The 18,152-nt window shown below is 43.6% G+C and overlaps 1 protein-coding gene across 5 annotated transcripts in view; it reads right to left on the bottom strand.

Moving 5' to 3' along the window:
* MSR1 (macrophage scavenger receptor 1) overlaps nucleotides 1-18,152 on the bottom strand; it is a 79,837-nt gene that overhangs the window by 17,083 nt on the left and 44,602 nt on the right. The window contains exon 9 of one of the 5 annotated variants that reach the window (XM_072625684.1): nucleotides 9,310-9,571. The exons of 2 other annotated variants lie outside the window; for them this stretch is intronic. In XM_072625684.1, coding sequence (XP_072481785.1) covers nucleotides 9,570-9,571 — 2 coding nt within the window. In that variant the 3' untranslated portion in view covers nucleotides 9,310-9,569. Of the gene's footprint in view, nucleotides 1-9,309; nucleotides 9,572-12,608; nucleotides 15,947-17,566; nucleotides 18,071-18,152 lie in introns of those variants that run through there. 2 more of the 5 variants (XM_072625685.1, XM_072625682.1) reach the window with 2 other exon arrangements.

Raw genomic sequence — 18,152 nt, 5'->3', positions numbered from 1 at the left:
TCCTGCTGACCTCGGGGTTGTATGACTTAGGGGTGACTCATTGTCATCCAAGAGACTGTTAGGCACAGAAACCCTGCTTCCACACCCACTGAAGGCTGATGATAAAGGGAAACAAAGGGAGAACCACAGATCTAGGACTAGAAGACTCCTAGAGGTACCTGAGTGCACCATGTGTATTTGACAGATGAGGAAACTGAGGTTCAGAGAAGTTAAGTGATTTTTCCAAGGTCATACAGTTAATGTCTGGGATGGGATTTGAATCCATCCTCCTGACTCCCAAACTTGTCCTTTAACTGACACAACAAAGCTGAAGGGGTCCTGAGACATCAGCTAGGCCAACCCCATTCCATTAGTAAAGGAGGAAAGAAAAGGTTAGATCAGGGCCTGTCTTCACCAAGGGTACTTGGCTGGAAATGGATGAGAACTTGAATCCCAGTCAAAATGAAGATCAAACATTTCTGGAGTTACCTTGTCAGTCAGTGGGGAAAGTCTCCCAGGGCTCAGTCATGTTCTTGTACAAAGGGAGGTCTGTCTGTTGTAAGAACCATGCTTTCTGCTAGGCAGAGGGTAAACAGCAGCAGTGGAATTCTCAGAGTGGATTGTCAAAGCCCAATTAATGGGGAGTCTTGAAAATTAAAGCTATCCTTTCTACCTGAGCTGGGCTAGCCTTGGACACAAACCCAGAGAGCATTCAACATTAGAGGTCCTGCACACCTGGGAAGCAGGAAGACCCCTCTGCAGACTGAGGCCCAGTTTGGGGTGGGGGCAACCCAGCTCCTTCAAAAGGGACTTCCAATGGCCTGGCTTTGGGATCTGACTACTGATACCTGCCAGTGCTAGGAACCAAGGCCTTGTCGGATGACACTGGGCTGGGCTGGAGTGGTGGGACAGAAGGAAGTGCTCCTCTCACCTCCACATTCACTGAGAGGGAAGTCTGCTGGGAGAGCCAGGGAGTCCAGCTCAGGGTCAGAAAATGGGGAGAGGGAGGAGAGAGAGCAGCCACAGCTGACTGCTCTTTTTGGCAGGGGAAGGTGTGGAGGGTAGGGGCCTTCTCTCGCTCCCCAGATTGGCCTCTCCTATAGATGAAGCTGCCAAGTGGATATGTACTGAGGGAACCTGGGGAGTTCCCTGGCCCCAGATAGCTTCTCCAGAAGGCCTGAAATGGAACCAGTGGTGCTTAGTTTGGTTTAACAAGAGCCTCTCACAGTTCCTCCTACCCACACTCTTTCTCAGGCACAGTTCCTCCTACCCACACTCTTTCCCAGGCTGATTGCATGAGGACCTTTGTTTGGCATGACCTTATTGACAGAGCTTAGAAAACTCCCCAGCCCCATGCCAGAATGCTCTCCTTCCCAGTTCAGTGTGCGACTGAAGGCCTTTCCTGCTTCCCTCAGGTGCTGGCCCCTTCCCCCAATACTGTATGTGTATTATATGTATTTTCTGACGATGTGTTGAATTCTCGCAGTAAGATCCTGGAGGGAGGAGGCCTTTGTTTATGTCCTCAGCACCAAGCAAAATCAATGTCTGGTGCACAGGAGGCAGGTGCTAAATACTGATTGAAGGGTTATAATCCTATGACCCAAAAGACAGGGATATTAAGCATTCACACCATAGTCTGAATTAGTTCAATCTCTAACCTTTCCTGATGGTTATAGTCAGTTGCTCAGAGGGAATATATTTTTTTTTTCAATTTTGCTATTTGGAGAGAAAGAATACCAGTAGAGTCTGGGAGCCTGGAGCCCTGGAGGCAAGGGCACAGGGCCAAGTGTGGGACCTCAGAGGGCTGGGAGAGGCTGGGATGGAGGACAGGAGAGAGAGAGAGAGATCACCTGGGAGAAGAAGGGAGATGGGAGGGGGAGGAGCCAAGATGGTGGAGTAGAAAGATACACATATGCTAACTCCAAACCCACAGCCCATAAAATACCATTAAAGAAGAACTCCCAAAAAATTCTGGAGCAGCAGAAGCCACAGAACAATGGAGCAGAGGAGGTTTCTGTTCCAGAGAGCCCCGAAAAACCTACACGAAAGGTCCTTCACGCCCCAGACCCAGAGCAGAGCCCAGCCCTGTCTTGGCTGCACTGCAGAGGAGCAGATCCCAGCAGGCATCAGGGATGGAATCTCCAGCCACCAAGCAGGTCCCTCCACCCACAGGCACCAGTGAGGTCAGTGAGAGAGTCTCTTTGGCTGGCCGAGATAACTCAGGCCCCCTCAGGAGGCAGCAGTGGAGGCAGCAGCAGACAAGGGCTCCCAAAGCAGGCAGGAGCTCAGATGCATTGTTGGAAGTCTCCACGTAAACCCCCTGGGGCTACCCTGCCCACACCTGAGCAGCTGAACTTAATCTCACACTGAATAAAAGCCCCGTCCCCGCTGAAAGCCATGAGGGTGGGAAGCAGCATTTGAATCTCAGACCCCAAGCACTGACTGGGCGGATCTGGAGGCAAGGTGGATGTGGAGAGGACACTCAGAAGTCAAGTTACTGGCTGAGAAAATGCCCAGAAAATGGGGGGAAAAAAATAAGACCATAGAAGGTTACTTTCTTGGTGAACAGGTGTCTCCTCCCATCCTTTCAGATGAGGAAGAACAATGCTTACCATCAGGGAAAGACATACAAATCAAGGTTTCTGTATCCCAAAAATCCAAAATAAATATTCAATGGACTCAGGCCATGGAAGAGCTCAAAAAGGATTTTGAAAATCAAGTTAGAGAGGTGGAGGAAAAACTGGGAAGAGAAATGAGAGAGATGCAAGAAAAGCATGAAAAGCAGGACAACACCTTGCTAAAGAAGACCCAAAAAAATGCTGAAGAAAATAACACCTTGAAAAATAGGCTAACTCAATTGGCAAAAGAGGTTCAAAAAGCCAGTGAGGAGAAGAATGTTTTAAAAAGCAGAATTAGCCAAATGGAAAAGGAAGTTCAAAAGCTCACTGAAGAAAATAGTTCTTTCAGAATTAGAATGGAACAGATGGAGGCTAATGACTTTATGAGAAACCAAGAAATCACAAAACAAAACCAAAAGAATGAAAAAATGGAAGATAATGTGAAATATCTCACTGGAAAAACAACTGACCTGGAAAATAGATCCGGGAGAAACAATTTTAGAAATTATGGGACTACCTGAAAGCCATGATCAAAAAAAAAGCCTAGACATCATCTTTCATGAAATCATCAAGGAAAACTGCCCTGATATTATAGAACCAGAGGGCAAAATAAGTATTCAAGGAATCCACTGATCACCACCTGAAAGAGATCCAAAAAGAGAAACTCCTAGGAACGTTGTGGCCAAATTCCAGAGTTCCCTGGGCAAGGAGAAAATATTGCAAGTAGCTAGAAAGAAACAATTCAAGTATTGTGGAAATACAATCAGGATAACACAAGATCTAGCAGCTTCTACATTAAGGGATTGAAGGGCATGAAATATCATATTCCAGAAGTCAAAGGAACTAGGACTAAAACCAAGAATCACCTACCCAGCAAAACTGAGTATAATACTTCAGGGGAAAAAATGGTCTTTTAATGAAATAGAGGACTTTCAAGCATGCTTGATGAAAAGACCAGAGCTGAAAAGAAAATTTGACCTTCAAACACAAGAATGAAGAGAAGCATGAAAAGGTAAACAGCGAAGAGAAGTCATAAGGGACTTTACTAAAGTTGAACTGTTTGCATTCCTACATGGAAAGGCAATATTTGTAACTCTTGAAACTTTTCAGTATCTGGGTAGTTGGTGGGATTACATACACACACACACACACACACACAGAGAGAGAGAGAGAGAGAGAGAGAGAGAGAGAGAGAGAGAGAGCACAGAGTGAATGGAGTGGGATGGGATCATATCTTAAAAAAACGAAATTAAGTGGTGAGAGAGAAATATATTGGGAGTAGAAAGGGAGAAATGAAATGGGGCAAATTATCTCTCATAAAAGAGACAGGCAAAAGACTTTTTAGTGGAGGGAAAAGGAGGGGAGGTGAGAGAAAAACCTGAAGTTTACTCTCATCACATTCCACTAAAGGAAGGAATAAAATGCACACTCATTTTGGTATGAAAACCTATCTCACAATACAGGAAAGTGGGAGAGAAGGGGAGGAGGGGGGGGAATGATGGAAGGGAGGGCAATGGGTGGAGGGAGCAATCTGAAGTCAACACTCTTGGGGAGGGACAGGATCAAAAGAGAGAATAGAAGCAATGGGGGGGCAGGATAGGATGGAGGGAAATATAGTTAGTCTTACACAACATGATTATTATGGAAGTCATTTGCAAAACTACACAGATATGGCCTATATTGAATTGCTTGCCTTCTGAAAGGTAATGGGATGGGAGGGATGAAGAGAAGTTGGAACTCAAAGTTTTAGGAACAACTGTCAAGTACTGTTCTTGCTACTAGGAAATAAGAAATACAGGTAATGGGGTATAGAAAGTTATCTGGCCCTACAGGACAAAAGAGAAGATGGGGACAAGGGAAGGGAGGGATGATAGAAGAGAGGGCAGATTGGTGATAGGGGAAATAAGAATGCTCGGTGTTTTGGGGTGGGGGAGGGGACAAATGAGGAGAAAATTTGGAACCCAAAATTTTGTGAAAATGAATGTTGAACGTTAAATAAATAAATTAAAAAAATAAAGAAGGGAGATGGGAGGTACTGGGAGCCTGGAGCCCTGGAGGCAAGGGCACACGGCCAAGTCTGGGATCTCAGAGGGCTGGGAGAGGCTGGGATGGAGGAAGGGAGAGAGAGAGATCACCTGGGAGAAGAAGGGAGATGGGAGGGTACTTGGAGCTGTCTTCCCCCCTCCAAATCCCCCAAGACACAAACATGCCATTTCACCCTGATCAGTTTGCCCAGCGCTTTTCTCTTCCCCACCCCATCATTCTTCCTCTTCTCTCTAGAGGTATGAGCTCCAGGGGAAAAGGAACAGAGCCAGAAGACCAAGGCTCAAATCAATTTTCTTTGACCGTGTGATCAATGTGACCTTGAACAAAGTCCCTGGACCTCATTTTTCACCAAGGTATAATGAGGGGGTTGGACTGCAAGCTCCAAAATCCAGGCCAGTACCAGGCACAAGAAGAAAAAATGCTCCCGAGCCTGAGAACAGGATCAGTGAGCTCCCAGCAGAGAAGTGAGAGGCTCTCCTAGAGCCTTCCTGAAAAGGGAGTGAACGTGCACCCACAAACCATGGCATTGCAAAGCAAGGGCTGGGAGGGTGAGAGCATTTCCTCTTTGGGAGTTTTTTCTAAGAATATTTCATTTATGAACACACCCATATACATACATATGTATACATGTGGGTTTTATTTAAGAGATCCCTCAGCAAAGGATTTCAGGCTCCCAAAGCCTTTCTCAGTTTCATCTAAAAATGCCACATGCCATGTTGGGCAAAGGACAGAGGGGATTGGAGGTGGGATACCTCTCTTCAAACTCCACATTTTTAACCTCATCCAAGCTCCTTCCCCTGTCTTAGCCTCACTTTCCTCATCTGTAACCATGGGGTTGTTGGAAAGGATGACCTCTGCAGTGCCTGCCACCTCTAATTCCCATGAAACCTTGTGGTTTTCCTCTCTTGCTGACTCAGGGTCAACGTATCTGTGACTCCTGAAATGAAGAACTGAGGGAACTGAGACCATGTTATTTGTTTTTGCTTCCCCTATTCCTCAAAAAAGTGCAGATGTCTGATAGCCTGGGGTTTTAATTTTCCAAGGTAAAGGATTTGTCCCCAACTCTTCCCCATGCACCTTTTAAATGCACGTATTTCAATACGTTTTATTTAATAAACATTCATTAAGTGCATGGTATGGACCTGCTGGGATCCCTATTTCTTTGCTAAGAAGCTGCTTCTTCACTCCCTGTACCCCATGTTCCTTCCCTCTCCTGGCACTCACAGAGGCCTGTTTCCCTGCCCCCCTCCCAGAAGATCCCACCTCTCCACCTGCTCTTCCTTGTTTAGCGTCAGAAGCACCTCTTCTCCCTGCCTCTGAGCCACTGGGCCTGGAGGCCAACCAGGTGGATGTTCAAACTTTCTGTGATGCCTTCCATGCCCTTTCTGCAAAAGTCTCCTCCTTTGAGACTCATTCCAACTGCCTCTCCCTCCCAGTCCAGACACTGATGATAGCAGTCATTCCTCCTCCTTTCTCAAGGCATTCTGTGCCTGGCTCACAGGCTTCCTCTCATTTCTCAACACCTTTCCTCATTCTGTCAGGCTTCCATGTCCATGTTGATGTCTCCCAGTTCCTTATCCCCACCAGTTCTTATGATATAACCATTAGCCACACTAGCCCTGATCACTCGCTAATGTCCACCTTGAGAATTCTGAAATTCCTCTATCATTTTGTATTTCCTTTGATCTAACCTCTTCTCATTTCTCCCTTTATCTCAATTCTTTAGCCTTTAGTCTTTAATCCATCAGTATTCTCCTGTCACCACCAATGTGCTAAGTGCATAAAGTGCCAGGCCTAGAGTCAGGAAGACCTGAGTTCAAATCTTGCCTCAGACATTTGCTAGCTGTGTGACCCTGGGCAAGTCACTGAATCCTCTTTGCCTCAGTTTCCTCATCTGAAAATGAGCTGAAGAAGGAAATTGCAAACCACTTCAGTATCTTTGTCAAGAAAACCCCAAATGGCATCATGGAGAGTCAGACATGACTGAATTGACTGAACAACAAACCCCAAACTTGAAACTCTACTTAACCACTTCAAGTTATACTGCTTTTGTGCCTCAAATCTGTAACCCCCTTGCCCTGCGGTCACTCAGAAATTGCCAGACATCATCCCTGGATCGTTCCTCCCATTGGCCTTCTCTGCTGCTAGGCACATACTGTTCCACAGTGGAGATCACACAGTGGAACTGAATGGGACCATGACAAAGTGCTACAATCTCATCTGGGCCTCCACGGCCATAAATAATTCTTTTCGTCTTTCTTAATTGACTCTCCGTTGCACAGTGGTCATATCGACCTTTTCTTGTTTCCTCAGTGTCCTCACACTATCCCTCCTTCTACCATCTCAACAAAGGACTTTATCTCCTCTTCACAGAAAGCTCTGTCTTCTCCCAGCTCTTCCCTCTCTTTCTCTTCTCTCTCACTCTAGTATCTGACACTTGATAGATGTTTACTGATGGATTGACTGATGCAGAGGTTATCCTGTATCCAGTCTCCCCCACCTCTGGCTCCTCCTCAATCTCCTTTCCTGCATCACAGTCCATATTCTGCCCCTCAAAACTGTGCATATGTTTGGCAAGCTCATCCTCCTTTTTCCTCTCTCTCTAAGTAGTTTCAATCAGAGTCTCTTGGAACTCATTGACTCACCTTTCACTTTAAAGCTAACAGCTCATCTTATTCCCCATATGAAATTAATAGTCCTTATTTAAATATCCTTTTATCTCCAAAGAATTACATGATTTTCCCCCCCACTTTGTAAGTTTTACTATCCTGCCTTAAAACAGTTACTTGCAAATGAGCCAAGGGACCATTCTGCCCTGTAGCTCTATGTTCTCAACATGGCCCATAATTTCATTCTAGTCCTTTGAAACACCTTCTCTTGCTCGCATTTTTTCCAGTTTTTAATAACAGTTCGTTCTGTGCCTCTTTAAACCATAAAATCTTCACATACATACGAGTGATCACCCCACATCTTGCATAAGATGATTTATGCCTCTACATTTATGCTACAGTTTATTTTCTGTCTCAAATGGCTTATATCCCATCTGACAACTATGTTTCTTCATGCAAACATTGAAGCAATTTTTATTAAACCAAATGTATTTTCCTACTCCTTTCAGAATCAAAATGTTCTACTATGACAAAAGCAATATCGTATTTTCTTTACCAGTCTACCTAGCTCTTTCCTTTACACAAAATCACTTTTAATGTTTTAATGTTCAGAATGTGAAAGGATATGCTATATACTTGGAGAATGAATAAAAAGTAATGTTATGGGTAGAGGACATTTACAACTAGAGAGATCAAGAAGTACCACTTGCAATGACCAGAGAACTCTACAAGACAGAAAAAAGCAGGCAAATCAGTATAGGTCCTGGAAATAACCAAGGCAAAGGCACATAGGTGGGATATTGAATGTCACCTATGGGAACAGGAAATAGATTAGGTCAGTTGGAAATGGAGGAAATGAGGAAGAGAAATATGATTGCATTCGAGAAGGGTTGGATTTGTAATGTTGAGCAGATTGTATTTTATCTGAAAGGAAACAGGGAATGATAGAAGATTCTTGAATGAGAGAGTGTCATGGTTAGACCCGTGCTTCAGGAATGCTCCTTTTGCAGTTGTGTAGAGGGTGGCTTGGAGAAGGAGGCTGAAGGAAGGGAGACCAGTAGGAAGCTTTTTGCAATATTCCAGGGTGTTGGCATTTGAAATGGGGAGGAGACAGATCAGAATGGCTATGGAGAGGCAGCTGATTAGAGGTAGGAAATGAGGGATGGAGAAGAGGAGAGTAGGGTTGTTGTTCATTACAATTATCCGTGTTGATGTTTCCTCTCTATAGCTGGTGGAGAACAGGAACATGACAGACTGTTCCCCATGCCTGAAATCCTCTCCCTCTTTTCATTTTCCTTTCAGGGCTCAGCAAGGCTGTTCCTCATTTTCCCTCTTATTGGTTCTCTTTCATTGGAATTACTCATTTGCCATGCCTGTATTTTATAAAGCCTTATCTGGCTAATGCAGTTGTCCACTAGGAGAATAGAAGTTCTTCAAGGGGAGGGGCTATTGCTTTTTATCTTTGTACTTCCAGCACCTAGGATGGTGCTGGCCCGTAATGGGAGACTCATAAATGCCTGGGGAATTTAACTGAAGCATTACAAGGAAATCAGACATTCTTGTGTAGTTTTAATGGGAGGACTGAAGAAGTATCTTGGATTGGTATAAGTCTTGTCACTGATGTCTCCTCTCATTCACAAGGAGTTTTAATAGCTCCACCTTGGAGAATTAACCACAAAAACAAACACTAGGTCAGCAAGGAACACTTCTCAGGACATATTTTTGGAAGGATATTGACTACCTGGACCAGGTCCAGAAGAAGACAAGTGGGAAATGAAAACCACAGAGACAATCCCATATGAGGATCAGAACTGAGACTGTTCAACCTCAAGAAGAGAAGATCTGGGGCCAGGTATGTGCTTGGGGACAATTGTCTTCATGTATATGAAGGTTGTTGTGTGGAATTAATTCAGTTTAGGAAATCCTTATTTAGCTTTTCCTATATGGAAAGCACATCAAGCTTGGAATCCAAAGACACAAGAGAATTATCTAGATGGACACTGCTGCAGAAGTCTTTCATTATGAGAACTTATGAAATATGACAATACTAATTCTACAGGTTGGCCCTCTAACAAGAGGCATGAGGCATGGGTAGGCACACACTTAGACCAAGGACAAGGTAAATGGCATCTTAATTTCTGCTTTATTCTTTTTCTTAGTTACGTTTTCCTTCAATTCTTGGGCTGTCTTGCAAGGTTTCCAAGTCCTAAATTTGTCTGCAAGGGCATCCATGAATTCTCTGCCATCCAGTTCCCTCCAGACTTTTCCTTATTTTCTTTGTCATCTTGTCAGTTAGAATGTCCAAAGATCCCAAAGCTTCTATTTTAGAATGGAGACAACAGAAAATCTTTAGTCTCCCAACAATTCAATGGTAGGAAATGGTCAATCTGGAAAGTTGCTGCTAAAGCCCCAAGCCTGACATACTAATTGTAAAGACCCAGAAGACTTGTCATTTCATGTGTTTCCCATGCTGTACATGGATTCACTACAGACTTGGGAGGAACATTGAAGGCAGGCACCTTGCAAGACTCTCCCTTATTATCATTAACAAGTAGTTACTATATGTCAACAAACCTCTTAAACGTTTAAGTCCTGAGTATTGGGTTGACCTTCCACACCCTGGGAAGGATGTGGGCTACAGATCACCTCTGATTTACAAAGCATTTACTATTAAGATAATGGGGGATAGTGCAGGAGACAATTATCAACTAAGTCTCTAACCTCTCTCATTTATCCCTTTGAACCCACCCAGGTCAGGCAGGAACTCAGTGTTGCTCTTACCCATTAGGATTTTTTGCTGTTGTTTTTTCTTTATAGATCAGCGTCTTATCTTGCACTAGACTGGAGCTCTGTGAGGACAGTTTGTGCAGTCTCTAAAGTTCTGTCCTTCCCACTCCCCATCCCACCCTGAGTCTTTCATATTTGTTTATTCCACTTCCTGTCTGGCCCAACCACCATTATCTCTGTGTGGGTGGACTTGGCCAACAGGCACAGCATTCTCCGTCAGAAGCCATCGCTTTTACCTGAATAAATTTAGAAAAACCATCAACTATGCCAACGGCCAAATTAGGAGACAGAGTCATGTTGCCTACTTTTGAAAGGTATTCATGAATATCTCTTAGATAACCAGAGATGTAGGTTCATTTAAATATGAAATTTTATATAGTGAGTTGCTGAGGGAAGCCCTGAGGCACCTCCCATGGAGCGGGAAGTAAGTGCCCTGAGTCTAAGTGGTGACATCTATGGCCAATCACAGAGTTTCCCCAGAGCTCTGGGATGGGGCAGATGACAGAAAGATCAAAGAAAGCTTGACTCTATTTGGTGTGGGGTTCCTTGAAGACTAAAGACAATGGGTGTGAGTCCAGAGAAGGAACCCCTTTGTAGGAAGACGGGGTCAACATTTAGAAATTCATTCATACATTAATTTCCAGGTATCTCTAGATGAAGCAGGGAGTGAAAAGAACCCCAAATCTGAATGTCTAGGACTCTGGTTCAAATCCTGGCTCTGCTTTTTTTACCTATGTGCCCTTGGCCAAGTCCCTTACCTTTATTGGTTTTGATTTCCTCATCTGTAAAACAAAGGGGTTGGGTACGATCATAGGTAAAGGGAGAGGACTTTGAAGACCACCCAGTCTAACTCCATCATTTTACAGATGAGGAAACTGTGGCTCAGAAGCATTCAGTGGCTTGCCCATGGTCACATAGCTATAGACAGAATTTGAACCCAGGTCTTAACTTTCCTTCCAGCTACCTCACGGTGCTTCCTCTCTGACCCAAGACCTTTGTTCTGGAGTATGGCTCTCTTACTTACCTAAATTCGCCAGAATTAAAGAAATATACTGCAGTGAGATAATCTGTATGGAAGAGCATCCCTGGCAAGCAGTACCTGTGGGACACTGGACAAAGGTCCAGTCCTTTCGAGGTAAACAAGGTATCCTGGCTAGAATATAGACTGCAAGCCACATCAGGCTCCAGTCTAACTTTGACAGATCAAATAGTCAATTAGTCATCATTTACTAAGCACTCATTAGGTGCCAGATCCTTGCTGTGCTGGGCACTGCAGACTCATCAATGAAAATGCAACAGTCCATGCCTGTCCTCAAGGAACTTTTATTCTATGGAGGAAGGGGGAGGCAACACCCTCACATGGCAATAACCACAAGGTATGTGCAGGGTAAATTCAAAGCAAGTGGAGAAAAATCACTAAGAGTTGGGGGATGAAGAAGGATCATTTCAGTTGGGAGCTTAGGTGAGACTAGGGATTCCAAAGGGCAAAGATGGAGCAGGTGTGGGTTCCAGGCAATGAAGATGGGGCAGCCTGTACAAAGGAAAGGGTATGGGTGGATGGTCATATACGATGATCCTGGAAAGGTAAATGAGCCAGGCTTTGTAAGGCTTTAAATGACCAACAGAGGAATCTGCGATTTAATCCTAGAGTCAATGTAGAATTGCTGTTTATTGAGAAAGGATTTGGCATCTTCAAGCCTGTGCCTTGGGAAAATTACTGACAATGGAGGATGAATTGGAGTGGGGAGAGACTTGGGGCAGGGAGACTAGGCTGTGGCAACAGGGCAGGCATGAAGTGATGAGGACCTGCACCCAGGGGTGCCTATGTGACTGGGGAGAAGGGGTCATGTAGGGAGAGGTTGAGGAGGGAGAAGCAAGACTTGTCCATGGATTAGACATGGAGGAAAGGTGGTGGTGAATGAGAAAGAGAAGTGAAAGATGACTGTGAGATTGTAAACATGGGTGACCAGAAGGATGACCACGTTCTTTATAGTGATAGGGATGTTAGGAGGATGACAAGGCTTGGGGTAAAAGACAAATTCTGTCTTCAAGATGCTGAGTTTAAGATACCCGAAGGACCAAAAGCTCAGAGACAAAAGAGTATCCAGGAAGAGGGTCACCAGCACCGACAAATGCTACAGAGGGCTAGAAGGAAAGGGTCATCTGCGTGACCCTGAGCAAATCTCTTCCCCAACTGTTGGCCTTAGTTTCCCCTTCTGTAAACAGAGGAGCTTGGATTAAGTGGTCTGTGAGGTGCTTTTGTGCCCTAGGCCCTATAAGCTTATGCCATGATATGTTAACTAGTTAAGAGAAAGGGAGAGACAGAAAAATAACGATACTGGAGAAGATCTTGTAGATTATAAAATCACATGCAAAACACAGCCTTAGAAAGTACCTCCCATTCTCCTCATTTCATTTTAGAAGATTTGCAAGCACAGAAGTATTTCTCTTAGGCCATTATGGAACCTTCCAGCATGAGTGACTTTCTGTGAAGTGTACTTGAAAAAGTGTGCAGGTAAATAAGAATTCAAATGGAAAGTGATACAATACATCTTGTTGGAATATGTTCCAAGTGAGGGTATCCTTTCAGGGGTGTCTCATGATTGGACCTGGAATGATCAGGGCACTGGACTTGGAGTCAAGAAGACCTGGTTTCAAATTCGGCCTCAGACATTTGCTAGCTATAATTCTCTGTGCCTCAGTTGTGGTTTTGATGGCCTCCAAAGCCCTTTCCAACTTTAAATCTTTGAGACTCAATTACAAATTTCACAATTTGTGAATAGTCACAATAGACTGTAGTAATAGCTGGCTTGTGATGGAGAGCATCTCCTAGGAGACGTTGGTCCAGGAAGTGCAGAATGGAGGCTAGTAGAAACCAAACAGAAGTTATGGAGTTCAAAAGTCAGCCCCTTAGTAATACATGTCAGGAACCCAATATGGTGCCTATTGGAGACCCATGGCTCCAGCATGCTCTCCCGTGCTCATCCCTCCTGGGTAAGAACTCACTGCAGCAGAGTGCACCCCATTGCTGAGGGTCTTCTGAAACAGAGCAGTTCACACCAGACCAATGTTGTGTTTGGAATTGCTTGTCTTGGATAAAACACAGATGCCTCCAAGCCAGAGAGAATGCAACAGACCAACAGCATTGCCAATCTTTCCTTTTGGAAAGAAGAGCTGCTGTGTATTGACCTATTCTAGTACTCAGAGCAAATATTCAACTTCTGCTTGTGGAATGGAAAAATGATGCTGGGTATGTTTTAACACTCCATTACAATGTAAATTCCTTGAAGTCATGTGTGATTTTTTTCTTGTCTTTTTATCCCTACTGCCTAGGAGATGTCCTGTCACAAAGGAGATAATCAGACTTGCTTACTGAATTCTAGCAGTGGCTTTATTCTGTGAGTTTGACTAGAAGAGGAACCATGAAGTCTTAACTCTTTCCTGCCTGTTACCAAGAGGAGGTTACTTCCCTTCTACCGACTTTCATCTCCCTAGAAAATGAGGGGTTGGATACTTCGACAATTCAGGTCCTCTCTAAGTCATCCTCTAAACTTCCTTCCCTTCTTGTCTTCAGTTTCCCTATCTATACAATGTTATTTCCAACACACATAGAGTTCAAATTTTTGAAAGCCACTGTGAATCAAAGACATTTGAAGAACTTCAATTGCCAGAGTGTCTAAGACTGGATCTGGTCCAGTCCAGGTTTGGTTGCTGGTGATGATTAATATGTATCCAACATGCTGAGGCCAAGACCAACTGAAGGACCTTGGATACCTCATATTCTACTCAGAGGTATAGACTGTCTTCTAGGGTGTAGGGGGGTATTCAGAAGGACCAGCACCTTGGGTGCGAGGGTTGCTCCTCCACCTTTGGTGTCCACCTGATTCATTCAATTCTCACCTGTGGCTCTAAGAAGCTGTAGTATGAACAGCAGCCCACCCCAATAAAACTATCTTGGCAGACAGGCTAAGTCAGGTTGAGGGTAATCAATGGACCTCAAACCAATTGATCAGTTAGGGGGATATCTACTCCAAGCATGTGAAGACTTCCCCCAGCAGAAGGGGTGGATGAAAAGAATTTGTTCCAATGATCACAAAGGTGGTTGAAGGAAGCAGGCTTAGAGCCTGGTCATACATTGAAGATGCCAAGGTCACCCACTGCATCACAGGCCATTGCCAGCATCTTATCTTTTGTCTTGCAAATGTACTTCAATGACTCTGGAAGGAAGTATGAAGTTGAAGATTTTGTGCAACTCTGCTTCACTTAAATCCAATTCACATGCAGTCAAGACATCACCCGTGGTGCCATGGATCCTCTTCAGAAATGAAGGGCAAGCAACAACCAAGATTCTGTGGGGTCCTTTCATGCATCTGCATACTGAAGCCTCTCTGGACAGTTGTTTGCTTCCTCCCTTTTTCTCCAAATGTTGGTGAATATGATGATGATAACAATCTCAACTCCTCTTCCTAAAGAGCTTTAATCTGTATAACAGTTTCCTTTGCAATTAACTTGTAGGAAAAGGAGTTCAAGTTTTATCATCTCCAGTTTGCAGATGAGGAAACTGAGGTTCATGTAGGTCCATAGTAACCTGATTAGTAGAGGCAGAGCTTGAATGAAATCTCAGGTCTTTTGACTCCTGCTCAGGGTGGTTTTGGCACCATCCTTGCCAGCCAGATGATCTAACTTTACCTTCAACTTTCTCCCTAGCAACTTCTTGGGCATGTGTTTTTGTCCTTCAGCTCCCACAATGCATGTTTTATGAGTCTGACATTTTGTCCTGACCTCTGTTGATGGCTTCTGCCCTTTGAGGTGCACCTTGTTTAGTTCTCTCCCTTGATTTATGACTATACTCAACAGCTGCACTCAAACTAGCTCTGTGATTTGTGATCTGGCCACATTTGCATGGCCTTATCTACTGTAAAATCTTGGCTTATGCTCTTGAATCTCTTTTTTTTTATCAATGCTTTTTTTTGTGCTTTCACTAGAGTAATTTATTTCTCTTTCATTTTCAGTCTGATTTAATAGTTAAAATGGTGACGATTTAATACCAAAATATTCTAATGATGAAATGGGGGCCTGAGTTCAAATAGAATAAAAAGCTTCTCATTGAAGCTTGTCCCTAAAGCCCAAAGAAGTATTTGGGGGTTTTGCTGATGAGGGTATTGGAAATGCAAAAGTCTACCAATTATTGAGTAAGTCCAGTCAATTTGGATGCCTAGTCAGGATAACATTAGTCCCATAGCTTATGCTTTAAAAAGCCAAAACCAAGCATTCCTTATCTTTCTTACGTTTGTACATCTTAGAGCATCCTCTTTTTCATTTCCCTCATCCCTTAAAAAATAGCCAAGGCTCAAGATACTGTGTAGATTTGCATCCACTCAAAACCATAGGTGATGAGCCCCTACCAATGTGTTCATTTTTGTTAATCAGACAAAGGATGCAATCAATTCAAACTAAAGGCATTTAATGAAATAACATGGTAATAAATGTCAAAATATTCTAACCATAAGTGTGGCATACACTCTCCTACAAATATGTACACCACTAGTGGAAAGAGTAGAAATGAGTAGAGATTTAGGGTAGAGAAAAGCTATGTAGTCAACATATACGCATAGGGGAACAAAAATGTGGATTGCCTGTGGTTAGCACACATGCATGCATGCATACACACATGCAGAGAAGGATATCGGTCACTTCTGACATTGCTGGACTGTTTCCTGATTGTCATAACATGGTGTCAGATGTCATCACATCTTTGTTACTATGTAGAATGACACCTCACTGCTTCCTGATGAGTATGGCACTGTGTTTCAGCTGTTCCATGTTGCTCCTCCTTTTCTCCTGGATTCTTTTTGATGTAGTTTGTAGTCTTCAGCTAAAGTTTTCCCATAAAAGAAGGAATTGTCTCTGTGGCAAGCACCAAAACTAAGTATCAGCTCTTATAGGGAAAAGAAAGGCCCTTATGCAGCCATCCACTAGACTATAGAAAAGAGACTTTGATGTACGAGAAAAGTCTGTCCATTCTCAGAGTCTTAATGCCAGCCCTAATCTCTTGCTGAATACAAACCAACTGACCAACTTAGGTCCCTCAAAAATTTTAAGCATTCTCCTTTCCTAGCAATTCAATTCAAACCCTCAATTCAAAACTGTTCGATTTGGAGATAGAAACTTCCCTTTAACGCTCATCCATTTTGGATTGTTAATCTGAATCTCTCCTCAAATGGTTAGGCATAGACATAGAAGTGCATTCTGGAACCTGAGAATCAGCATTGTGTGATTCTTAAGCATCTCATCTTCTCTCAATTCCCTACCCCCCAATTCTCCAATTCCATCATACAGTGAACAGGCAGGGTAAAAGAAGAACCAAATAGCTAGGGGGTACCACTATAAGGTTATCCTTTTTTTCTCTAAATGTCTGCTTTTAACTTGAAAATGAGTCTGATAACAAATCTCCCAAGCTTTTTAGCAATTTTTCAGTTCCTGTTTCTTCCTCTCTTTTCTTTTCCCTTCCTTTTTCTTTCCCCTTTCCCTTCCCTTTTCCCTCTCTCCCTTCTCCCCTCCCTCCCTCCCTCCTTCCTTCCTTCCTTCCTTCCTTCCTTCCTTCCTTCCTTCCTTCCTTCCTTCCTTCCTTCCTTCCTTCCTCTTCTGCATTTCTCTCTTTGACTCTTTGATTCTGTTTCTCTGATTCTTTCTTCTTCCCTCTCTCTTATTCTACCTATATACTCAACATCTCTAATTGGAATCTTTTCTCAACTAGCTCTGATCTTGGCAAAACGAATCACAAAGGGGAATGCTCCTCACATTTTTGGTCACTGTATACATTTACCTGAAGTATTTGGACACTCTACAAATACATTGTTGTTCTTTTGAAATGATCTGGTTAATTGTCTTAACATATTGCCTTTGCTAGTACAGAACTTTCCCCTGGAGCCGGTAATACAAACACTGAAGAAAACACCAGCTAAGGTTGCCAGTTTCTTGCCCAAGACTTTGTTAAATTCCAAGAAGAGCCTGCAGTTGTCTCTGGCCATGTTGCTTGTGAATCATCAGACTTCTATTTACTGTTTGCCCACGGTTGGGAGGGTCTATACCATGTCATAGACACATGTAGTGGAAAGACAGGAAACCCCTCCCTCTGCCGCTGTAATCAAGCCAACCAGAAGGACCTCAATGCCTTTCTGCAGGGATTTATCCTCCCTCCCTCTGATATACACAAACATCCTTGTCTCTTTGTTCCCAGAAGATAAATGGGTAATTATGTAACAAAACTAACCAAAGTGGAAAGTATTTCTAATGAAGGAAATTTCAGGATCTCTTGTGTTATGCCTGGACAGTTCAGAAAACATATGCTAGTTCCAGTCTTTAAAATCATATATGAACATGTTAATATCCATTCACAGCTTCGAAACAGAACCCAGAGTCTGGGGTCAAATATCCCTTTTCTTTCCAGGAAAATAATTTTCAAGCTCTTAATTTTTGTACCATTAAAAGACTATTAAATTAAGATAATCTTAGAGTATGCTACACTTTTAGTGACATGGGATTTTTATTGTTTCCAAAGTGGGTTGATATAATAGTGAATATACTGTCTCATGTTAGGGTAAGAGGATGGCAGCAGTTACCAGCAGAGAAAACCAGCTCAGGGTGGGACTAGAGAATTGGTGGGTTCCCCAGGAGCATATGTAAAGTTGAATCGGAAGGCCAATGGTTAGAGCTGGCAAGGCAGAGGCAAGAGAGGGGAGACTCTGGATCAGGTATTAGCAAGGCCAAGGTCAGACCTTGTAAAGAGAAGGGGGTTACAGGAGCTGGAGGGTGAGAGACAGAGGCAGGGCCCAGTGCCAAGCATCATGTAAGTTAGAACTGAGCTCTCCGGAAGTCACGAATGCACAAACCAGAGTTGGACCCTGGTCTGGCCCATTGACTGATGGGCTCAGCATGGGAGCCAGAAGAGGCAACTTGGACTCAGAGCCACAGGTATCAGGCATGTTCCCAGATGAAAGAAGTGGCTGCTGGTTGTCAAGACCCAGTCTCCTGATGATGGGAAAAAATATACCTTGTAGAATGTGTCATGTACCCTCAGGCTCCAAATTAAAGTGGAAAAGTTCATGCTGTG

This window comes from Notamacropus eugenii, chromosome 7, assembly GCF_028372415.1.
Source record: "Notamacropus eugenii isolate mMacEug1 chromosome 7, mMacEug1.pri_v2, whole genome shotgun sequence".
NCBI lineage: Eukaryota > Metazoa > Chordata > Mammalia > Diprotodontia > Macropodidae > Notamacropus > Notamacropus eugenii.
The sequence above is the reverse complement of the archived record's forward strand: the minus strand, read 5'-3'. Positions and strand labels throughout refer to the sequence as shown.